We start from the raw sequence: 24,885 nt of genomic DNA, 5'->3' as shown, positions 1-24,885 counted from the left end.
TCCTCATCTTTGACTGACCTCAGGATGCAGGCGAAGGTTTTCGGCTCTGCAGTGCAGCTAAAGTGTGATGTCAGCGTAGCTCACGGTTTAACACGCTTCAGCTTAGCTGGTCTGGGTATGAAGTAATGTCTGTCAGGTCCATCTATCCTCACTTTGCCTGATTCTGCCACTTCATAAGGTTTCTGGACTGGGGGAAAAAAGCTTTTCTACAGAACCAGTGGGTGGATGAAAGTCTCTGAAGGCTACGTTTCATTGCTTTTCAGCTGAATGAGCTGTACACAAGACTAAATTCTAATCTTCATATTCAAGAGAGAAGTTACTGAAAAATAATCACTGTTCAACTAAAATCATTGTTGGCATAAAGGTAGGGCACATTATGAGTTAGATGTTTGGTTATTCAGGGATTCAGTGTATAAAAGAAAAGTTTTGGTCAAAAGCACTGTGTGAGCATGTAAAATTGAAAGATTTCTTACTTTGGTGCCCCCTAGTGGTCGTGTAAAAATAGCTGTGGCAGACAGTAACTTTGTGTTTCCATCTTTCTAGCTCAAACTCCAATAAATTCCAACCCATTGACATTTCAAGGCACTTACAGTTTCCTTCCCACCCACATGGTGTATGCAGCTGCGTGATGATGGAACACTTATTCCACCGAACAATTGGCATGTTGCAAGACACATTTCATTCTCAGACCTCTCAAAGCGGGTAAGGCATTTTGATTCTTACACACATTTATGGATCACCATTTAAATGAACCTGTTTACTTTTTAATGTTGTGAAAATGTTACCTTAATATTATCAATTACAGGTCACCATGCCTGCAAGTGAAGAGAAGGGCATGGGAGGGTGAGTAAATCCGATCCCAGCATCCCAGTTACAGCATTCCTAAGAAATACAGCTTGTTGTTTGGTATTTTTCTTTATTCTAAGGGAATGAAGCATATTTCCAAAAATATTTTTTTATCTGCTGATCCTGCTGATACATCCTGTCCTCCTGCCAACAGCCAAACTTCACCATAAACTCCCTCGGCCCTTCAAAAATCTTTTCTCATCTTTTCTACAAAATGACACTGAGCTGTTTGAAGCCCTCTGTGTCTGAGTGCTGTTTTATGTCCAGAACAACAGAGACTGTCTTTAAGGCTGCATTTTACAGTGTATTCATCCTTCTGTTCCTCCAGCCATACTTCCTAATAATCTTTAGTTAAGTCTCCTCTCGTGCAACTTTCTGAGTAACACAAATGCCAGGTGATTACAGAACCTTACAGTTCTATACAAGACTGGTGGTTATGCACATAGTAAATGTGTGGAAAAAGCGTTAAGTAGTTTTTGTAGCCTCTTGTTCCCACCTGAGAAAATATTTTCCATTACTCTAAACAAGAGACGCTGTCCAAACAGCACGTGCATGCGGCGGGCCGTGTCTATCTGCTGTGGACTCTGTTTGCTCTGTCGCTTGCAGCGTTATGCCTTCAATTTAGGGAAATGGAAATGTTTTTTTTTTTTTTGTTTTTATGACCATTCCACAGCATTTCTCCACTCACAAATCCATTAAGGTTGTATTATGTGTACCTGCTGCTTAGCAACTCCAAATGAATGGGCAATAGCTGAACGATGTCGGAACGTTTAATTTTACACCTACAGCAGAACAACCTGATAGTGCAGCGCTGAGAGATATTTTAACTGGCCTCCTGAAAGATCCATCTTTCAAAGAGTCATTTAGTCGAGACAAATGGAATACCACAGAGAGGTGGTCACATTTTCCACAGTTAGTCATTTTCCTCAGTCATGGGTATAATTCAAAGGAGAGGAGTGAAAAGGAGGCCTTTATTTGGGAGCATTCTGATACCCAGCTCTAAACAAGAGACTGATGAGGTCGTGATAAAGAAAAAAAAAGTCTTGGAATGAATTTTAATAGAATGGCTTAAGGTCAAATTGTTTTCAGGCGTGTGTGTGAGGGAGAGAATGCAAGACAGTGGGAGGGAGAGGAAACATACAGTAGATGGTGTGTTGAATCTCACACTTGTAGACCACACAATTAAATAGTTTGCCTTCACGCGAGTGAAGATCTCACTGTTAACACGACTGTAAGATGTTTTTTCAGCAGAAAAATACTTAACAAAAGCAGTAGTATTTAATATTCAACACAAGAAATGTTTCTTTCTAATATGACAAGTTTAAAAATGTCACCACACTGTGTTTTGGCTGCAGGCTCAGCAGAAGATCTGTGGAAGCAGATTATTGTGTAATCACTCCGTCCAGCCTCATTTTTATCCAACAGTGGCTGTACATGAAGAGCTACTGAATTTGATCAAGTATCCAGGAGTTAACCTTAACCAATAAGAGGTTTGACACCTCAGTCGTCTCTGACTTTGTGCACTCAGATAACAGAATTATTGTTCTGCTCTTTTAAAGCAGAATTTCTGTCTTCTGCTGTAACTTGTATGGTCTGAAACGCAACTTAGAGCCACAGCAAAAATCAGGTGTGTAAATACAGAGATATTTTTTTAAAGCTTCACCAGTCAGTATTTTTATGCCCCTGGCAAGTGAAAAGAGGATTTTCACCTGAATCTACAATTCACAAGACCTACAGACCTGACGTTTCCACTCGCAGCAGGCTGCTGCTTTGATTGTAAAAGTTTTAAAAACCAACTGTGTGCTACCAGCCCAGCACCTAACAGCAGTCACACAAAGTTGGCAACTAACTGCTGAACTTAGCAGAACATTTAGCCACAAACCCCCCCAAAAAAACACATATTCCCCTCAGGAGTTGCCTGAGACCAAAACAGAACCAAGAATTGTTGTGTTGATCCTCATGTCAGATTTGGTACCTCCCAATATTCACAAATTTTTCTTAATTTTTTTTTTACCCCAAGTAAAACAAAGTTTGTGTGTGTGTGTGTGTGTGTCAGGTGTCTCAGGTAAACTGGAAACTGCAAAGGTTTGCCAAATATTTGACTTTCTGTTTGCGTGTCTGCCAGCCTGGCAACCTGTTCAAGGTGTTTCTCCACCTTTTGCTCCGTGGATCAGCAGCATACTGCACAGTCCGCCCTCCGATCGCTAACCCCCAGCTCTACGACCCTGAACAGGAATAAGAATTAACACGAGATGTAAACAGTGACCTTAAATATGTCTGTGAGCCATACGGGCTTGCTGACACTGAGGTCCCACGGCCTCGGGGGGCTGTGTCTGTGGAACATGTCTTTGGGAAGCATGGGAACGTTCTGGCTCAGTCTGGGAAAGGAAGCAGGCTGTCCTTTGCTGTTGCACAATCCAATTAGCTTTGAGTTGCACCGATAAGAAACTGGACCAGATCACACAGAGGCTTTTTGTGGCAAGTTGTGCATCTGTTAGTTGGCTGGTATCTTCAGCACAGGTTTGAATTGAGGCTTTTTTTTCCTGGAGATCCAAGAGGAGAAAAGCTCTGCTTTAAAAGAAGTAAGAGTATGTGCTTATACTGCATTTTCTGTCTGCGGATCAGTTTGTGCTTTTAAGATTTTAAACCTGCTTTATTTAATTGGCACAGAGTTACAGAGTACAATGCTTTGTTGTTTTTTTAATCATACAAAGGAGTTGAAATCTATTTATTTCAAACACTTTCATCAATCTTAATTTTAGATCCACCTGTGCCAGTTTGAGAATTCACAGTATTTAAAGTGTATTTGTTTCATAGAAGTACAGACGTTAGATGTGTGCATATTAAAAACAACTGTTCCTACATTCCCGGGTAACATCTGCTCACAGTGTCCGCCTCCCACGAGATGAATTCATTCATTTGTGGGAACGTCCAGGAAGCAGATGTCAATCCCTTCTGTTTCATACACATCTTAACATTTTTGTCTTTGCAGAGTGTGTAGCTGGACTTGAGTTGAATGGCAGTCAAAAGTAACAGAGCTTCCTACAAGGTAAGGGAAGATTTGAATTTTCAGCAGCGCCAGTGAATATTTTAAAAAGGATATTTTTTTTTCTCTGACTCTCTAATTTTCATAAAATCATGCATCACCTCTGTAGGAAGAAGAGGAAGTCATGACTGACTGTTTGATTTGGTTAACAATAATTGAACATATAATTACAATAATTAAAACACGGTCTGCACATTATCACTGGTGTGTGGGGGAGGAAGTGGAGGAAATTGATTTCCCAGCTGGAGAAAACGCGTCTGCGCACCTCGACATGACAGAAACCACAAACCGAGACAGCGAAAATGTTCAAAAATGAGTTTGCTCTTTGTCTATCATCTATATTATGTTTGCTTGTAAAATCGTTCACTTTCTGCATCAAGAATCCTGTGATGGTGTAACTTGAGTAGTAGTAATTTTTTTTGGTTTATTTAGATGGTGTTGACTGCATTCTTGCTGGTACTCATGTTCATCTGGACTGGTAAGCCACAGTTTAAATACAGAGAGGTACTCACACCAAAAGTGAGATATTAACAAGTGGATTAGAAGATTAAACGATCATCATCATAATGATATAATGGTTAAACAATAGATACAAATATGTAACACACCATTCAAAAAATGTTGTTTACTGGCAACAAATCAGATAGACAGTAAACAACAATGTCTGCCTCATGAGGTTAACTGTTTTCATTGAGCTGTGTGGAGGATTTGAACTTCTATGTGTCTGCCTTCTGCAGGAATGGCTGCAAGATTTGTCGTTCCACCATGTGACCAGGACACGTTTGATAGAAATGTTGACAAATGCCTGTCGGACTTCAACAGCAGCTTGGAGACAAGTGGCTATCAGTACAGGTGCCCGTGGCCAGCTGCGAAAAGGTAAAAGTTAGTAGTTTAATTACTTTACAGTTTCCATTTTGACATTATTGGGCAAATGTAGGGTTCAGTTCAAAACTGGAAACACTCCTGTTGTTGTTGTCTGTCTCAGCAGTGTGTTTCTGTAATGCATTATTTTTGTCATGAAAATGCTGTGTTCTTTATTTGCATTGTTGTTTTTGTATGTATTTTCTTAAGCTGCAGTACATTTAGCTTCCTTGGCCACAATGGTAAAAAAGATTTTTGCAACATATTTACATTTTTTTTTAATCAGGAAATTGATAGTGAGGATAAAATTGAGTGGATGGAAATCCATATAATGAATTAGTATCAGGCACAAAGTACTAATCTGCAATACATAAAGTCAATTAATGCACCAAACCAGTTAATTTCAGGGTTGATGTGGACATACTTTAAAGGACTGGTTTTGGCTAAATTAAAGCAGATCAAATTCAGATCATTTTCTTAAAAATTAAACTTCACTGTATTTTCAGATTAGGTAGGTTACTGCGGTTACTGCAGTGTGTCTGATACATATTCCATCAACAACAACAGGGCTCACGCTGTACCGTCAGTCCGTGAAAACACAGGAGGGTTAGATAAAGTGGCACATTACACACTTTTATGGCCTTTTCAGTAAGGATATATGACCTTTAGTCATGGGAAAGTCAGATAATTTCCTGTTTCCTGGCTACATTTGGCGCTGGTCAGAGTTTCAGCTAATGACTCAACTTTTGATGAAAAAATGTTAAACTGTTGCTCCTAAGCTCATATTTCCAGACAGCAGTTGTTTGTGGAGACTTTCACTCTACCTCTACCCTACCAACAGTAGACTTTACTTATGGCTGCAATAATCCATATTTTACTGTTAATATGGTTTGGGGCTAAGCTCTCATAGTGCTCAAATGGTGTTAGGGCGGTGTGTCCATCATCACAAGAGGCCTAACTTGTTGATCAGGCTTCCAGCTGTCAGGCTCAGTTCAGTCTCTGGAGATGTTTTCCACTCTAAAGCCTCGCAGTGACAACTGTTTGCATGATTTGTGCTGGTGTAGTGAGGCTATGGCCGCCTCTCCACCCGAAGGATGTGACATAACAGACTTAATAGTGCAATGTGAGCTACCTCCTAAACATCAGTGGTTGGTTTCTCCATTTATAAAAAGCTTGGGGATGGATGTTTTTGGCTAACCTCAAAATGAGTTTAAATATCAAATTTGCTTTAGTGAGCCATGCCAGCCCCTTTTTTTAGCCAGTTAACTTTAAATCACATTAGTACATTGAAGTTCCAAGCTTTTTTTAAAAAAAAAAAAAAACCAGGGCACCCCTTCATAGAGGTTCTTCTCCCTAATTCATTTGCTCTGACATGCCGTTTCAGACTGCTGGGCACCTGGAAAACCCTCATGTCGAAAAGAGTGTGAAACGTGTGTTGCTTTTTGTAGATGTGACATGTCTTAGCTGTGGCACATTTAACAGGGTTTTTAACATGGAGGTTTGATGAAATTGTCTAAATTATTTTGATTTAAATGGTTTTCTACCTGTAGATAATTGCCTTTCATTCATTTCCATAAGTCAATATGCAGAGACTTTAAACACGTTTTTGGTAAAACAAGACAATGAACACGCATTTACTGGATTTATTTACTGTGTCCTCTGCTTTGCTCTTTTCTTCTGCAGCATCTACAACAAACTGAAGCATTGTGTGGATGACTGGGCGAACATGTCTTGGTGCAGGGGGCACAGATTTCTGCTAGACGAGGTCTTCTTGAAGGTCCACAACACGTACTTTTCAGTCTGTGGACAGGTCCACGACCCCCCCCTCGGCACCCTCATTATGTTAATAGCACCTGTTGTCGTAAGCACACTGCTCCTGCCAATACTCTGTGTCAGTCTCACCACATGGAACTCAGAGAAGCCCAGCAGTTTGGGGCTCTGATGTGCTGAGCTGACAAAATGCTGAGCATTTTGGAATGTCAGTCCTGCAAATAAGTAGCTGGTTTAGTTAGCTGGCAAGTTAGATCCCTTGGGAACAATAGATAATCCAGGGAGCTAATTTCCGTGTTTACCTTTGGTCAGACATCCTTTGAATCGATTTATGTAAAACTACAAAGTGTCCTAAATAGTCTTTAAACAATCAAATATACTTTTTTACCTGCTGTGGATATATTTTTAACATGAAGCTGTTTCAGTTCAAACATGTTAGTATGTGGGATTTATCTTGCCAAATGGCGGCACTGCGTCAGTGTCACTGCCTCAGTCCAAGACAAAAGACCACACTCACTCCAGCCTCTCATTTCAGACATGTCTGGTGATATTATATGTTTATTTTTCAGTTAAAAAATATAAAATGAAGGGGCCATGTGACGTCCAAAAACATGGTTTGTTGCCCGAGGGCAAAACCACACCACATAGGGTTAGATTGCATGATATCAAAGGGCTGATGTCTCTGCCAAAGCAAATGTCAAGACACTTATTGTTGTAGTCATTTTTTTCTCCGCAAATGTCAGATGTTCTACATATCTCAATAGCTGGGAAGAGGTTCTGTAAATGGGCATGCATGAAGCATATTACACGTTGTGTACAAAGATATTCATGCTTGACTGTTTGAATTCTTTGCTGTGAATTTCTCAGCTTTCTGGAACTCATTATTTTGTCATATACAGTGAACCCTGCCCAGCTGGCACCAGTCGTAAGCAGAGGAAGACAAAACGTTAACAATACTTGACTGCACTGTTTCCCACCAACTTCATTCAAGAGGGCTTTGTGGAAAATCTGCATTGTACTGTCTAACTTCATAAGACACAAAAAGGAATGATTCTGTTTGTATTTGAAACACATAATAAATATTTATTTCAGACAAAAAAATAATGTTTTACAGTTGTTTGAAAACCTCTTTACAGCAATACACATGACCTAAGAGTCAGTCTGTGTTACGAATGCAAACAAACTGCACTTCATCATTTCTCTTCAGATTAGTATACATCAAAGAATTGTGTGGACCTCGTGAAGACCATCTGTGTGTCATCAGAACAATGTATAGCTCCATTTATCAATGTTTCCATTTATCAAGTTTGAATATAATTACCACCTATAATGTGAAACTGATGCTAGAACTGCCAATCTCAGTGAGACTCAACACCCAAATCCAAATTGCTGTGCTGCGCTGAGTGATAGATAAATTGTACAGTACTGAAATGAAGGGTATACCCATCGCCAGCAAGGCAGTTTCATTGCTAATACATTAACCCTTGAGGAAATAACTTTTTAATGCAATCGCGGCTTTAAACTTGGAGTGGTATGGTTGTAGAAATCGTAGTTCCTGAATGAACATTCCTGTTACAACACTAAAATAAAACCATTTATGATAAAAATAGCATTCTGTCAAATTAAAAAAAAAAAGACTATCCACAAAGAATTAGCATATAATTTACAACATAGGAGATCGACAAAATTGGGAAACTAATCCTGCTAATCTAATCCTGTGGTATGCAGTGCAATTAAAGAAAAATGAATTGTGCTCCTGTAGTATCCAAAAGATACTATCCACTTCAGTCTGTGGCTCTTGAGGGAATATCAGCGTGACCAGCCTACCTTAATAGCTGATCTAGTTTCATACAAGTCAGATTTTATAGTTATATAATGATCAAACCTAATACACTATTCCATATGCTGGAATTCCAAGATCCCCAGAAGTCTTTCCTCAAAGCAATGATGTTGAATTAAAAGAGGTTCAAAAATAACAGCCAAGTCTCAGATTTGGGTGGGTGGTCTGCCCTGCTACCATGGTGGTAGAAGGCGACGAATTGTGGTGAACTCAGAACATCGGCATGGTGGAACTTTTCGAGGGTCTCAAAAAAAAAACAATTTTTGTTTCATCTTGCATGTTTCAACATATAACGCCCAGACAGGACATAGGGGCAGCGCCACACCTTTTATTATCTTAAATAATACCCACAATTCCACTTCTTCTCTTGTGTAAACACTGAAAAGGGTCTTTTGCCAAGGATAAGGCTTGCCGGCGGCCAGACACACCAGTTCTTGTCATAACAAGAACACGTGGACTTGTTGAAAAGTCTCACAGACTTGTATTCTCAGACAACAAAGGACATCGACCCTTTTTATTCTTTTACCACTTTGGGTCAACCAGCACAGCAAACACATACTTCCACTGGATTCAGAGGGCAGATGCCAACTACTTGGGCTGATGTAAACACGCCCATTAGGTATTAGTTAAAAAAATACAACCTGCACAATGATTCTAATCTCACTTTCAACAGATGCTCTGTCCCCAACTTGATCTTCATCACGTGAAAATGTTTTTGACCTGAAGATCACATTCAGCGTCAGTCTAATCTTTGTTTCTAACAGCATTGCACTTGCACATTTAGGTGTTGTGCATATAATCAACTGAATATTGTGCTTATGCATGAAAGCGAATTGCTTACATTTTTTTGTGAAGCACAAAACAAATTCATGCTTTAACGGAGCCGACAGTTGAGAAGTCCAAGGTCTTGAGAATGTCAAACTGTTTGCCAACTATTTTTGTCCTCAACAAGAAGCCAGCACGTCCAGCTATGAAGGTCACAATTAAAATCTTCTAACTGGATGACAGTCCATGTCACTTCCAATGGACTCTTCCAATTTAAGTTGGACTTTACATGAAAGAAAATGTCAGAACACGGCACATGTGATTTTAAAGACCGAGAGCAGAGGAGACCTTACTCCTCCTTACTGCTGTGGCTACTCTACAGCTCATCTCCTCTGCATTTTTGTTGTGAGAATTTATGCACTTACTTTTCAAATTTTAAAGTGTCATTTTAGAGGCTCAAACCAATATTTCTTTAGACTTTGGGTTCTTTTAAATTTGATTAATTTTATGCCAAAGGAAAATTGACTAAACATGTCACAGTAAGGATAATCTGTGACATGTAATTGTTTTAAATTAAAAAAACAAAAGAATTAAACTTCCAGATACAACATTTTACAACTTGTTTTTCCTGTTCTTTTTAAAATTATCTCCCATCAAACACATCCTACTTGTGCGCTCAAAGCATCTTTAACCCTCAACCCCAACACTCAATAGATTAGTCGTCAATTAACCTCCATAAACCGGAATCAGCTTTGCTAAAATCATGTGCCTGAAAACACATGCAGCCAAACATTTACATTCAATAATGTCATGAAAACAGCGGGGCCAAGCAGGTTAGAGAAATCGTATCATATCGTTGCCCTCAGTTTGCCATTCCAGTCCCTGAAACACAAGCATGTGGTTGCAAAAAGGTCCATTAAAAGCGCAGCCCATCTCAAATGAAACTGCTATGGCGTACAAATGTAAAGCACATTCAGTGACTCATTAACTGCAGATTGCAGCAGATGTGTGCTTCACATCAAGCTGGAGCTTCAGATGTAAAGAGAACAATGGAGAGGGGAAAACGACTGATTTACAGTTAAAATTCCATGTCACTTCACTGCAGCAAACACATTATTCTCTTCGCTTGACCGCCTTTTCTACATTGTATAACACAAAAGCCTGGACTGTAAGCCATATATTTTTACATTGCAAGTGTTGGATTGCCTTGACCGCTTTATGTACACAAAAGAGACAACAAACTAAACGCTGGGCAGCAATATTTACAGATCGAAGGTCAGTTTCCCCTGAGACAGAATTCTTGCATGGCTCGTAATGTGGGTCATGGTTATATGAAATTCTCCTTTGTGTGGTTACCATACAAAAACTATATACTACACTGCTGACACTTAAGTTATTTTATGTACTTTTATACTGTCATAATATGTGCTTCATTTTTTAGCACATTTATTAAGTGAATACAAGAAAACTTTTTCCTAGTTTGTCATATTTAATAGCTATTTACATAACTCCCCTCAACTGCCACACAGTGTGTCTTTACTGATTCCACATTAAATTTCTTTATCTGTCGCAGCAGATACAGTGCAGAGGTTAAAAAAGGAAAGACGTACGGATAGAACGTGGAAGGTTTCTGCATACTCTGGTGCGTCCTTTGCATCTAGCACCTTTCAGCCTGCCGTCACTGAATATGATCTGTGAGCTCAGACACTGTCAGAGGAACAGCGGACTGTTTCATCTTTCAAGTCACAGCACAAAACCATAACGTTTGAGAAAACTGACAAGAACATCCTAGAATCGTCGGACTAAAATCTGATGCCCACACCATATGTGAAGAATGCTCCAAAGCCACGTCTTTTGAGTGGATTATTTCTCACTGGCCTTCCTCGTTTTTCTTAAATAAGAGTGTCACACAAATCTGTGCACAACTTGTTAGTGAATAATTAAGTCTCTTGGTGTCAACAACTGGTGGTTCTGCGTGACAGAAGAAAGGTTTCTGAAAAGTGTCGTGACTGAACGGTAATTAAAAGTCTATAGTGGGCTCAAAATATAGGAGGTGTAAACTAAATCTCTGGGTAACGACTCTGAACACAGATGGTACATTATAATTCCAAGTTCTTACTGTACAATGCATCATTCATACATTCTGCCAACACTCAACTGCTCCCCAGCGTTTTCAGTACTTGTGTGTTTGCTTAGTGTCTATGCTTTTCCAGTCAAGTGTGTTATTATATTATTCACGACATGTGTGAAAAATGTACCAACACTATGGAAATATTGCAGAGAAGATGAAAGATGACTTCTTTTCTTGTTCTGAACGTGACAACCTACACAATGTTCTTTTGATTCTATACCATGATAGCAGTTTAAGCTAGTTGGAATCAAAACGTCACTGGGAATCTGGCATTGCATTAAATCCAAAGGTCACAAAATGAATAGTTACAATAAAGTAGAAAAATAAGGTTGAGATCACGTGAGCTATTTATTGGTACATCCAAGGTCATAATAATGGGGTCAGTGGACTGGTATGTTGGGCATTAAACACCTAACAAAGTACAGTAACACCTCTTCAAGAGGCTTGCTCAGTCTCTGTAGAGATTTTGGCTTCAAGGGGAGACCACATTAACAAGGAGATTGTGCCAGTGAGCTTGGTTGGCAGCGACAAAAGCTTTTGCCCAGTCAAAGTGCTCATTACTAAAAGTCTGTACAGAAAGGTAAAGTCCTTCTCAACTCCTTGTTTGCATCGTAGCAACCTATAGGCAAAGGCAGTAGTATAAAGGAAAAGGGCAGCTAAACTAGACAGGCAGTGGAATTCAGGGCTTTGAGACTGAGGGTCAATTCACCTCAACAAATATGACTCTTGATGAAGATGAAATGAGACGACAGCAAATTGACCCTCTTTCCCGCTTTCAAGACAAAATTAAGTCATCAGCCCGCTGCATTCCCAGAGGTCACCATCATCATTGCACTTATGCCCAGAACCTGCAGAGTAATTAAAGGGATACATAGGACAAAAAGGCTTTTTTTTGCTAGATTTGCATCCTCCTTCGGGTAGGGTGCTTAGAGCTATTTTCAGGCCTCTGGCACAATAACATCTTCTGGGAGTTTAACACAGCACAACCACCACAGAGATCTAACATTATGTGTGCTCTTTTAAAAAACTGGAATTGACAAAGGTAAGAAGTGATTATGCGGCTAGAGTTTTGGAATATTTTACAAACACCATTAAGGTAGCGCCACTCCCTTTGTCACTGCTACCCAGAGACACTGAGGCTTGCTCTGATTGGACAGAGCTGGAGCGTGAATGAAGTCATATTGGCTGAGTAAAATTTGGGTTTATACAAGCATGTGGATCTCGTTGTACTCATCTCGTCCATCTTCATCAAAGTTGGGAGAATCCTCGTCGGAATCCAGCTGTGGAAAGACAAATTATATTTAATAATTTTCATTCAGGGTTTGCTCAAAGGTCAAAATAAGGTAACTTGGGACATTTTCACACTTAACACTGTTCAAACAAACTCTCTCTGATCCACTTTTTCACACGGTATCAGTCCACTTGATTTTAGCACTACTTCAACAGCCATAGTACTTTGTTAGGTTTTTGAAAAATACACCTATTCCCTCTGATGCAGAGAGTTAGATGAGAAAATTGATATTAATCAGACGTTATGTGCGTCTGATTAATATCTATATATATAAAACTACAGTTAGTCCCACTGTGTCAAAATGTTTACTAGCACCACTTAGGGTCACTAAACAAGCTAACAGCTTAATTTACATTTAACACATATTGCACTTCATGCTTACAGCTCTTGGTTCATTTGTAAAAGAACACTGTTAACATGAAGTGGACCAGAACTAAAAACCCCTTGGTGCGTGGTCCAGACGAACTGAAGAACCTGTAGGTACTAAATATTTCTGATCGATAAAAAGATAGATTAGAAATGCTTAGTGCCCATACAGATCATACAGAGTATAATCGAGTACATTTCAGGGTGAAAGTTCGAGGGCTGAGGGACTTCACATCATAGAAGCCCTAATAGAGTAACTTTAAAGTTTTAACTTCATTGCAAGGTCAAGGAAATTCTACAGTGCCTTGGGTTCATAAGACCTTTGGATGAACACAACATGAATGGTGGTCAACTTAAGAACAAAGCCGTTGTTTCTAGCTTCCGAAAACGTGGACATTCTGGAGATGGAAGGATTTTTTCTGACAGTGATGACATGTATGGGTTTGGGGGATCTAACCATGAAAACATGAAGCCCTGCTTCAGGATGGACTGTGAATCTTTTACTGGTCAGAACGCAGAGCAAAAATATTTGGATGAGAAAGCTGTCCAAGAAGAGAAAATCATTCATAGCTCATTTCAGCTCTCTTTATGAGATGTTAGTGTTAGACAGATAGAAAAACATGCCAACATCCATCTAACGTTAAATTTGCTGTAAAGTAAGTATCTCAAGGCTATGTGGGATCAGATTATTGTGGCAAACATTCCTGGAATATCTCTGCTGCCCAACCTACCGCCTGGAGCTCACGTTCCTCGAAAATCCTGGAGAGGATGAGGCGGCGCAGCGGCACCGTCATGATGAGGACGAAGGGGAACGCCAGAGAGGCCACGGTGGACTTCACCACCCACAGAGCCACAATGCACGCCAGCTGCGTCAAAGTGAACATGTTCATGCGCCATGTCTTCACCTGAAACAACACGCGCGTGGTTGTTCATGTGTAGAAAATCGGTCAATCATGGACCACAGCATAGACACATAAAGACACATTAAACATACTGAATCGTAAACTGTCTAACAAACTCATACATGTTTTTGGCTCCATCTAGTGGAAAATCCTACATCTAATGATTTGAGTTAAATGTGCGAGAGAGAGTGAAAAGTGAAAGGATCTCATGTCCTTTGCCTGCGTTTTTATGAACCGCAATATTTGCAAATTGCTTTCTTAAAACCCAAAACCATGTAATAGCAGTACAAAAACAACCAGTTCTGATACAGACACCGTTAATGTCCAGTTACACAACCACATGGGGGACAGGCATGTGTCATGATTTGCTAGATGAAAGCGTCAGAGGGAAAACGCCTTTTTTCAGTTTCTGATCATTCTTTACAACAAAATAAATAAATAAATGACAAACAATTCAAGCCTGACCCCAGTAATGCCAAGGATACATTCCAACATCACAAATGATCAGATGGAGAAGCTAAATCCAGCAGTGACCCGTTGGCTAGAAACCAAACTTTATCCTCAGCTCCATTTGGGGTCGAATATCCAGCAACATTTTCCTTTGCATCTGAAATCCCTACTGTGCTTGCAACTCGCTCATGATAATGAAATGACACTTTTCTGGATATGGAGGAGTCCAAAATTTGCACGACTGTAAAATCCTGAATAATGGTAATGTATCCTGTATGCATGGATCTGAACAATCTGGTTACTCGATTAAACCGAGCTAAAAACCCAAAGAGCAGAAAAACAGCTGCCTGGACTCGGCTGCAGTTACCACTCTGCTGGGTTTGGCTTGTCCATCTTACCACTAATAATACAAGACGAGGGCATGTAAACATTGTTTTTGTGTGTGTTACCTTGGTGACGTAGATGTGGTCGGGGTGATGCTTGGCGGGCGTCACCATGAGAGTGATTCGTTCATACAGTTGGATGCCTGTCAGAGAAGTGACCCCCATGTACAGGAAGATGCCAAAGAGCACAGCCAGAGGGATGAGGCGGAGCACGTCTGTCATCACTATGGACATACCTGATGGGCAAAAGTCAGAGGCCATGTTTTCAAATCATCACACCGCACACATGTACAAGAACTGTGGAGAGAATTATTTGTTCAACAACCTCCATGGGAAACACCCTGTCACTTGTTGTCATTTATTTGAAACATACTCTCTGTTAAGCTGCCTTGGTTGAAACACTATTTGGGTTAATCCAAAAAGTCTTATTCGCAAGACTTTTTGGCATCCAATTAAACAAAAACTCAACAATCACGATGAGTCACTATGGTTGTGTAGCCAAGCTATACTTAAGACTACTTTGGGAACTCCACCTTAATTGAAACAAGATATTCTGCTGGCAAAATAGTACTAGTGACTGAATAAAAACAATGTTGCACACGTTGCATTTTATGTTGCGCATTTTTCAACTGGAAATATGAGCATCTCAGTTAATTCTGAAGACAATTTGCTAAAAATATAAAATCATTTAAGCCTATTGCAAAGGCTGATTCATACTTCATGAACGTCTAGACCTGCAGGAGCTGTGCCACACTCTACCTTTGAGCTCAGGTCTTCTTTCAAGACAAATAATTGGCTGGAAATTCCAGCACTGTAATAATGCTGTAGAAAAATAACCCCCCTAGCCAGATAATAAAATAAAAATAATTGGTCTGGAATTTGGTTGGTGGTTCAGATTCCTCTTTTTCTCCAGCTCATTCCAGAAACACTGGAACTGTTATGCGCATAGATGTGATTTATTTATTATGAAGGGAATTTAAAGTTAAACAGAGCTAAACAAAGACACCACCCATCAGAGTTTTTGAGATTGTGAGTATCACTCTTATTACAGCTCCATACACCCCTTTTCCAGCATATGTAGAAATCCAAAAGGCCCAACTACAGCTGCTATGTTATGACTGGACAACGGCAGCTTGGGTTGGGTTTTAGTGAACGTTTAGCTGACACCCCACGCTCCCATCCTTCCTTTGTCTCTTACCAACAAGAACAGCCACAAGAAGCCCAGTCAGCCTCTGTTCTTTCACCTCCTGGATCATGGGCTTTTCACCGGGCGCCGTGGCTTTGCTCATGACGGTGAGGGCGTTGACATGAGTGACGGAGCGCACAGTGGCTGCGGTGAGCCACGGCAGTCCGAAGAGGGGGCAGATGGCGCCCAGAATGACGATGAGCAGGAGATCCAGGTGGAAGCCTGAGCCTTTAACCAAGCGACGCTCCTTCTTACTGACTATCAATCTGACGGATTAGACAAAAAATGAGAAATCATTTAAAACGTTGAAATTTATGTTGAAAACTGTCATACACACAATTTCTCCATCCAGACTTTTACCACTGTGGATAATCATACTGTACGTACGAAGTGATCTGAGTTTCCATGAAAATGAGGATGAAGACAAGAAGGGCAGGAACAATGGATGCTCCCATCATCCATGTGGGAAAGGGCTGCTTGTCACCAAAGGGGTTGATGAACCAACCTCTCTTGTCAGGGGAAGTGACTGAGAAGCCCGACGGCACATTGAGTTTCTAAAAGTAAATAAAAGCACGTTGCATGTACAATAAATCATATAATATATAATCCATCTTCACCAGTTACTGTGACTAAAGACATTGGAGTTACCTGAGTGTAAGTGTCAGTAATACTGTAATCCACCCATACTGAAACTAAAATTGAGATTGGGATGCCAAAGTCACCAATGATTCTTCTGGCCTGGGGATATTGAGAAGCCAAAAAAGCCAAATTAACATTCAGTTGGAAGAAAAAGAAAATATCGAATTATTGTAAGAATACTACAAGTATGTACAACATCACATTAAAGTTTATATAAAGTTCCCTTTACAAAAAGCTAAAGAATATGTCAAACTGAGTCTGTCTAGTAATGCTGGATGCATTACTATTTTGGATTTAAGCACAATCTTCAAGTTCTTTTAAGATAAAGTGTGAATTACATTATCGACGTGCCCACGTTCCCTCAAACTACCATCCAAAGCAGGTTGTTAACCTTGACAATACACACAATAGTGTTTGTGTCAGGTACACACAATGTCAACACGAAAAGCTTCACATGTTGAGAAGCCTGGTGCCCACTGTATGAAGTGAACACTTTTAAGAGATTCACTAAAGTCGGGTACCTTGCCACCTAAAAAACGACTGTTTCTTAATTTCCTGAGGAAGAAAGCAAGAAAGAATGTGCCCATCATGAGAACGAGGGACAGAAGAGCAGTGTTGGGCTGGTTTAAGACTTGGTCATCCTCTTGAAGCTGAGTAGCTGGGGTGGAGTCACTGGGGTACATCGCCATGAGTGGATGCTCCCGAAACACCTGGAAACAAGAGGAGAGTCTCACTTTATCCTCTGTTGATTTGATTGTAGTGTTTTTTAACTCTTTGCGTTTTTTTTTTCCAGGTACGGCAAAGGAATGATTAAATGTGATTACTGGATGCTACCAACTTCACTAATGAGAAAAGTACGCTAATAATAATAACAAACGAATAATTTAGAAAATATTCTGTTATCCTGGTATAAAAAGGTGTCTGTAGCTGTCCAGAATCTTATCAAGTTCAGTGTGCTGAGTAATATCTGAAGGGATTACCTTGATGAGCTTAGAAAAAGTCTCATAGATGAAGATAAGGGAGATGAGGAAAGCAAAAATCTCCTGGGTAAAGGGTGAGATGTAACGAACAAGGAAGCTCCCCTCTGCTGCCACAATCACCAGCACGATGAAGATGAGCCAGAAACCAATCCATACTCGACCAGTCAGGTACTCATAGTCGTGGGCCTGGCAGAACTGAGCGACACAGACATGTTAGCTAACAAAATGACACCCACATGACACAAAAACTGGAGTATGTGACATAGTTTGTCGTAGTTACTGTGTGAACTCAGATGATTTCTATGTTTTCAGATGAAGTACCTTGTAGTAGGCTTCTTCAAACACCAGTAAGGGTCCCGAGAAGCCTATGATGAGGAGGGGCTGACCAGCCAGCAGAGAGAATATGACTCCAAGAGTTGCAGTTGACACAATAAGCTCAGTCACTCCCATCATGCCCTCAGTTTTTTCACCTGTATGTGAGAACAGGCAAAACACATCTTCAGAGCACGTGCGTCAAAATGACATGGAATCTAAATATCTTGGTTCTTGTAGTTTACCCAGCAGGCCTCCAAAGGTAATAGTGGGCGACAGTGCAGCAAAATAGATGAAGATGACGGCGGCGATGCACTGCGTGTCCAGGGCGTCTTTTAAGTCACTGACATAGTGTGGGTAGCGGCGGCGAATGTCGTGGATCAGGCCTCCGAAAGGGATCCCTGAGCGCTTCAGTGGGTCCACCTCCTGGTCCCCCTCCTCCTCCTCCTCTGGACTTGCATCTAGAGGGGTTTGTTAAATACAACTTAGTAAATTACCCACAAGTCAACAATAGACATTAAAGGCACAACCTGTAATGCAAAGATAAACACGACCACCAAAATGTAAATCTAAAACTCACTGGACACTGGAAACACTACCAACTACCAATCACCGGTCTGTCCATCTGGGGTCAAATGTTCCTTCATTACCATTAACTAGGGCTTTGCAATCAATCAGGGATACACATGTATGAATCCACAGCTGAAAATATTCCTCGGCAAACACGCCATTTACTCCTGTTTTGAGTAATGCTTCCTACAAACTACAGCACTCAGCTGTTAGGAAATTACTGAGTACTTTTAAAAAACATACAAATACATTTGCGACTGGCTTTTAGTGTGACACATTAGGGAATCAGGAAAGCACTGAAAGACGGACTAATGAATTGTTTGGTTTGTTCTTTTTATGAGACTGTTGACAATAAGGAAAATATAAAATAATGTCATCTTTTTCTCCATAAGCCACTTTGTGCAGTATTTGAACATGTCTTTGGTGCCCTCCGGTGGTAGTATTAAAAAAAGACTACGGCAACCCAAGTCTTGAGGAACACAAAATGTGAACTGCAGGGAATATTCTGCACAAGATTTCTAAGCAGTACGACTTACGAGTTTGAACTGTTTTTTGCATTGCTGACTAACCTTGATTCTTCTGAATCAGATGTGCCACCTTCAAACCTGCTCCCTGAGGATTTTGCTTGGAAAAGAGGCCTGTTAGAGACTTGACAGGATACCTTTGTTGTTCTGCTCCATGCCAGCTATGGAGTGGTGCCTCTTGAGCTCTCTTTCCTTCCTCTTGCGCAGCATCTGCTTCTGGAAGTCTGCCACTGTCTTCAGGAGGTCTTTACCCTCCACATCTGAGGGTGGAATGACGATGCTGCAGTCTAAGAATTCATTGATACCATTCAGGAGGTCCTGTCGGTCGTCAGCAAAGTAAGCCACCTCATGGAAACTCTACAACAAAAAGCACAACTGAATGTAATCCCAAGAATGCAAAACAAAGGCTGTTCAAGCTCAAAGGGTTACTCATCTTATTATTGATTAAACAATAAGCAATTCAAGTTCTCAGATGTCTTTGAAGGCTGACACAGCAGACAACCATAAAGTCACTAAGATTTGGCCCTGGAAAATAAATAATTGTTTCATGCGACACAAACATGTTAAAAGGGCAAAATCATTTTAAGGTCTTTCTGGTTTATTGAAAATAGATTAAAAAGTAAAAAGCTTCTGCATCCACTACATCACTGAATTACAGCACATACAGTCCTGTTGCTGGGACCAACATAATCACTTTCTTAAGGCTACTTATGTCAAAACCACAAAATAACATAATTTTATTCATTTTAAATCTAATTCTAAATTCTTAGCAATTCTATCTACTTCTAAATCTAATGTTCAAGTTCAAAGTGAATAAATGGTATCATTGATCTGTTTTCTTTCTTCTTTTTGTGACTCAGTCCTTTAATAATAATAACTAAATAACTAAAATGTGATTTAACATCTTCTCAGATTCATACCTACCTTGTCAGACATGAGAGTGGAGAAGGAGCGTCCAATCTCATGATAGTCCACGTTGGACTGACTGGGACCAAGCAGGACAAAAAGAAAGCGAACAGGGACAGGGACCTCGAGCACCGACTCCAGAAGGACGGCCTCACTCAACCTGACAAAGGCCATGGCTGGCTGCTCCAGGAATTCAACACAACCTGGTAGGAGAAAGCAACAAAACACAACAAATTTAGACCTCTGAGATTTTTCACATCCTGGCATGAGGGACAGCATTTGTGGTGAGTCAATCTGTGATTGCATTTCGGCTATTAACTCCCTCACCACCTGTTTAGTGAAAAGTATCTCACAGAAATTGATGTGAAAAATGAATCTTCTCCTCACAGACATCTGTAGTAGTTTTAGCGCCAGTCTGCGTTTGCTTTTCAGGATATTCCGTAGCTTAACAGTAAAACTTTCCTCAGGAGGCAGAACAAAACAGCTGCACTGTTATTAACACTATAAACTTAAAACATGATATTACCCCCACAGCCAAAGTCAAGATAAACAGAGATTTTACTGATCACATAAAACCAGACAGATCGACTCAGGTTTGCCTTCTTACACCACCCATTTTTGCGCTTTACATAGAACCTGTTGCACAAACAATAAGAGAAGATGGTAACAAACAGGCCTGGGCCTGTACTGTGATAATATGTAACTGTAATACTGTAATAATTAAAAGTATTCTCTGGTCTCTAATAGGAACACAAAATGGCATTGTACCCTGATGTTTCTCTGTATATATCTGTATACATCCTTTTAGATTTCCTTGATATGTCTGGGAAATATTCAGGCTAAAAGTCCAATAAACAAAAGCATACAAGCAAATTTCACCATTTATTTGGAATGGAAGGAAACAAAAGAAAAGGGTCAAATACAGAACATTTGGTAAAGAGAGAGGGGGTACGTCTCTCCCTAATCTCAGGGATTATTACCATTCTACCCCATTACAAACTATAAATCTATGGTGTGACAGTAAATACATGGCACAATGGAAGGAGGTGGAGAGCCAATGCAAAGGTATGCCAGTGTAAACAGGTGAGTAATGTTAGCCACATCATGACCACCTGGACCCCCCAGCCACATTCTAAATTAAGGAGAGATGAGAGAAAGAATCAGATGATAAAATAATCAAATAATCAAGAATGTGAAACTGTTGTGTTCTTGTTAGTGGCGAACATGACATGACTATGCTGTCATTTGTCCTGATGCAAGTTAATTCCTTGATTTTTGTATTTGAGTCCTAATGGAGAATTTACAACAAGCAAATTCATCTTTTAGCAGTTTGTAAAAACAGAAGAAAAGACATAGCTGCAGTAAATAATCTACTCTGTCAAAACTCCCAGAGCTTACCGACTAAAACAATGACAGCTTCAGCATCCTTGGGAATCTTGGCGAGGAGTTTCATCGATCTGGCTGCAGCTGGATGGCTCTCAGGAGGCAGCGGGTGGAGAGATTTCTTGGAGGAGCAACAGAACAAAAAATATCCTCAGTGTTGTTCCAACCAACGTGATGTGACACCATAACATCGCATGGGACCAATAACGCGAATATATTGTGGGAATTGCAATGTATATGAACAATAATCAAATATCCCTGTGCAGCTCATTTTAAACCTCACAACTGGAAGACTGGTCCTTTAAGTTTTAACAGAATCATTTTAATAGGCTGTTTCAAATTTGCCAACATTTGAAGCCATGGGGAACATTCAGTTTTCACAGTTAATGCATCAAGAGGCTTTAACTAGAAGCACCTGTAAGCTGACTAAGAGCATAATTCAACACATGTGCAGCAGGGAGGCTTGCTTTCTCCAACTTCAAGAACTACCTACACGACTTCTGACCTCTGAAGGGTTGTGTTTCAAAGAACAATGCGAGAGCAACGAGAAGTTAGCGTAATCATGCTTAAATCTATGCTTACTGCTGATCTTTAGAGCTTAATGCAAACCGTAAACTAGAACAAGACAGCCCAATGTCCCTTTCATCTCTCTTTTAGATAGCTGAGTTCAATTATTCTTGTGGAGTCTTGTCAAAACTAGTTAATCACTTACTTTGGCTTTGGAAAATCATATTTACCATGTTGCTGGCCTGCACTGTTTCAACTATGTCACAGTCTATCTTCACTCAGATCTCATATCTCGCAGATCTGGCGTCAGCCTCTCACACTGATGCAAAGAGTAAAGAAAGTGCAAAGAATCTGCATTGCCGTAGAGTTAGGGACAAACAAAAGTCAAATAAAAACAAGAAACTTTAAAAGGAAACTTACAAACAGGCTGACAAACACGTCTTGTTTTGGATCATAGACCGGCCCTTTGTTGTCGTGGTTCTCGTCGCGCTCTTCAACCACCAGGGGCAGGCTGGTGTCCTGGACGTGGTTGTGATTGAATGGGCCATGAAGACTGCCGGATGATTGGTGGCGGTGAAAGCGATGTTTCAGATCGCTCGGATGGCTGTGGACAAACAAAAAATCAAACTGTATGTAGACACAGGTTCGCTCACAGTGGCACTGTTAACAAGCTGATATTTAGCCAGTAATGTTTACCAGGGTTGCAATCTTAGCTTACTGCCATCAATATTTACCTGCCAGCACTAAGCACAAAGTACAGCTGAGGCTGATGGGAATGGCAGTAATTTTAAAGCTCCTGCACCAAAGTAAGATTAGTACAAGTTAAAATGTTAATCTAAAGATTCCATTAGATGAAATCTCAGTAATCAACAAATTATTACAATTCATCCTGTGGAGGGCACAAATAACACTTTTCCTGGACATCCATCTATTAGCTTTTGAAACAAGCAACAAACAACAAAGCTGAAAAATGGATTTATTCACTGTGACACACTGTGTCACAAATGCCTGTTGCAAATTTCTTGGCAAAATTATGAAAACTTGCTAAGATATTTAATTGTGAACAATTTATAAAGCCCCACTGCTGGTCTGGCTAAAAAGCAGTTTGGGAAAGACTGCTCTATATTATTCTCTATTAACACCTTGATCTCATAGAGATTGCTCACTGCAGATTTGGTCATTTCAAGCCAAACACAACTCATCCTATCTGCATGGTCTCAGCCTAACAGGAGCTTCAGCATCAGATAGACAAGGGGCAGTGCTATAATGCCAAAATTTATTTTCTTTCACAGATACATTAGTCTGCTCCTCCTACTTATTATCTCTTCAGCCCGAGGGCGAATTAAACTGTCATTATAAGATGACAATAGCACAGTTTTCATTTGTAAGCCAAGGTCATTTGGATTCTCGCACAGCTTATCTATCTTCTGTTCATTTGAAATTTTATCTTACAATCTTGCACTTTCCATTGAAACTAATTAGAAAACTCTAATGACAAAGTCACATTTTTTAAAATGTGATATTTGCTTTAGAACATCCATAAAACAGCCAACCTGTGCAGACTTATTAGCTATGCCCTTGTGCATGTAAAGTATTTGTATGTCACACCAGCCATTTGCACACCAGCCTCATTACATCACCGGCCAGTGCAATGGTGACATCACCTCACTCATTAGGCCCACAAGGCCCAATAAGACGACGCCAGAAATTGGACACGACGGCGGCGTGAGACAAAAGAACGAGGTGTGACACTGAGATGAACTGTGCTCAAGTAGTTTCCAGAGGATCTTTAACGTGTTCCGAGTAGGCAATGAGCTAAATTTTAGCAGCACCTCAATGTGCTTTTTCTCCACGTCGTAAATCTGATATCTCAGACCGGTGATGACTCTAATGACATGAGTGTTTCTCTCCCTGTGGACGCAGCCAGTGACATGCTGGGAATTTATGTGGAAAGGCGGTAAAAGATGGAATGAATGCATGCTGGCCTGTTGCTAAGAATGTGTGCTGGCCAGCCTATTTTGTGCTCATATGTTGTGTCACTTTGTGTGTGCAAAATCCATCCTCTCCAACACGTGACAAGTGGGCACTGACAGTATGCATGACAGCTCATGTTAACAACATCGAAAGTCTACAGCCTTGCAGCAGGTATGTTGTTTACCTTATTAACACAGTTTAACAGTTTGTAACTGCACTAAATGCAAGGTACAGATGGGAACTGATAGGAATATTATTAGTTTTGAAGATATTTGGTCATAAAAAATGTATTGGATAATCTAATCTCATGATGGCACAAGAAGAAAAGCCAGAGGATCACTAATCATCACAATTAATCCTGACATTTATGTTCCCTATAAACCAAATTTAATGGCAATGCACGCAATCTCAAACTGTGGTTGGCGCTCATGGAAAAGGAAGAAGATCACCATAATCATCAGAATTCACTTTCTGTTCATCATGGATTTAAATGTACTGATTTACTCCCTCTCATGGTAATCCATACTTGCAGAGGCTTGAAAACAGGCAAAATAGCATTTTAAGTGACACAAAATACAAAAGCAGCAGCTTAATGGCAACACCCACATTTGACAGGCATGGCTTATTTTTCCTTTGATTAATTCTATCTGACAGCTGACATTTAGTAAACTTTGTTACGTAACAGTGAAGAATCCATAATTCACTATGTGCAGTGCACTCTTCCATTGACCATGTGTGTCAGGTCACTTTAGCTGGCATGTCAGTACAAGTGCCAATCAATGAGCGGGGACCATTTGAGAGAGCTAGAGACAGCGCTGAGATGACATGTCACATGCATTACATCCACATGTCCTGCAGCGTGCAGGAACTGACATAACTCTACCCTCTGGTGTTCTGTAAACACAAAGCTGAGACAATCTGTGTCCTTGAGGTTTTTCTGCAAGGCGAGTTCTGGTTGAGCTCTTAACACCTGAAAGCAAGTTGTGGTCTCCCATTACAAGCCTATTCCCTCTCAAAGTCTCCTCACCTACACTTCCACCAGTTTAACAACATCACACCCAATAATTTCCATCAATACCATCGAACTTGAAACCACCAGTGTCTGACTGCAGCTGACTAGCTCGAAAAATCCTGTCAAAACAAAAACTACAAAGCACCAAAAAACTCAAAAATGTGTTCTCACCCAAAGTACCCCGAGCATTTAGTCCCAGGAACTACTGTTCAAAGAACTAAAAGTTTTCTTCAGCCTGTTG

The 24,885-nt window shown here is 40.3% G+C and overlaps 2 protein-coding genes across 8 annotated transcripts in view; one reads left to right on the top strand and one right to left on the bottom strand.

The window, feature by feature from the left end:
* The first annotated feature begins 1,028 nt into the window (after positions 1-1,028).
* LOC124066965 (receptor activity-modifying protein 1-like) lies at positions 1,029-7,297 on the top strand. 5 transcript variants are annotated; one of them, XR_006844673.1, is made up of 6 exons: positions 3,039-3,428; positions 3,839-3,895; positions 4,325-4,370; positions 4,630-4,768; positions 6,437-6,777; positions 6,956-7,297. XR_006844673.1 is itself a non-coding variant. In XM_046403894.1 (5 exons), exons 2-5 carry the CDS (start codon positions 3,863-3,865, stop codon positions 6,693-6,695), a joined length of 477 nt encoding a protein of 158 aa, XP_046259850.1. In that variant the 5' UTR covers positions 3,039-3,428; positions 3,839-3,862; the 3' UTR covers positions 6,696-7,297. The 5 variants fall into 5 exon arrangements, 4 of the variants coding, with proteins under 4 accessions (XP_046259852.1, XP_046259850.1, XP_046259853.1 ...); XM_046403894.1 differs by having other exon boundaries at positions 6,437-7,297; XM_046403896.1 differs by lacking the exons at positions 3,039-3,428; positions 3,839-3,895 and adding an exon at positions 1,029-1,087 and having other exon boundaries at positions 6,437-7,297.
* A 4,291-nt stretch (positions 7,298-11,588) lies between these two features.
* slc4a3 (solute carrier family 4 member 3) overlaps positions 11,589-24,885 on the bottom strand; it is a 45,586-nt gene continuing 32,289 nt past the window's right edge. For all 3 annotated transcript variants that reach the window (XM_046403891.1, XM_046403892.1, XM_046403893.1), the window contains 14 exons: positions 22,079-22,262; positions 21,167-21,272; positions 19,787-19,971; positions 19,000-19,219; positions 18,014-18,229; positions 17,778-17,926; positions 17,457-17,651; positions 16,998-17,186; positions 16,486-16,575; positions 16,225-16,391; positions 15,850-16,103; positions 14,718-14,887; positions 13,648-13,821; positions 11,589-12,539 (listed from right to left, as the gene is read on the bottom strand). In XM_046403891.1, the coding sequence (XP_046259847.1) occupies positions 12,462-12,539; positions 13,648-13,821; positions 14,718-14,887; positions 15,850-16,103; positions 16,225-16,391; positions 16,486-16,575; positions 16,998-17,186; positions 17,457-17,651; positions 17,778-17,926; positions 18,014-18,229; positions 19,000-19,219; positions 19,787-19,971; positions 21,167-21,272; positions 22,079-22,262 (2,377 nt within the window). In that variant the 3' untranslated portion in view covers positions 11,589-12,461. The remainder of the gene's footprint in view (positions 12,540-13,647; positions 13,822-14,717; positions 14,888-15,849; positions 16,104-16,224; positions 16,392-16,485; positions 16,576-16,997; positions 17,187-17,456; positions 17,652-17,777; positions 17,927-18,013; positions 18,230-18,999; positions 19,220-19,786; positions 19,972-21,166; positions 21,273-22,078; positions 22,263-24,885) is intronic.

This window comes from Scatophagus argus, chromosome 11 (genome assembly GCF_020382885.2).
Source record: "Scatophagus argus isolate fScaArg1 chromosome 11, fScaArg1.pri, whole genome shotgun sequence".
NCBI classification, from domain to species: domain Eukaryota; kingdom Metazoa; phylum Chordata; class Actinopteri; family Scatophagidae; genus Scatophagus; species Scatophagus argus.
This window is presented reverse-complemented; position numbering and strand designations above follow the sequence as displayed.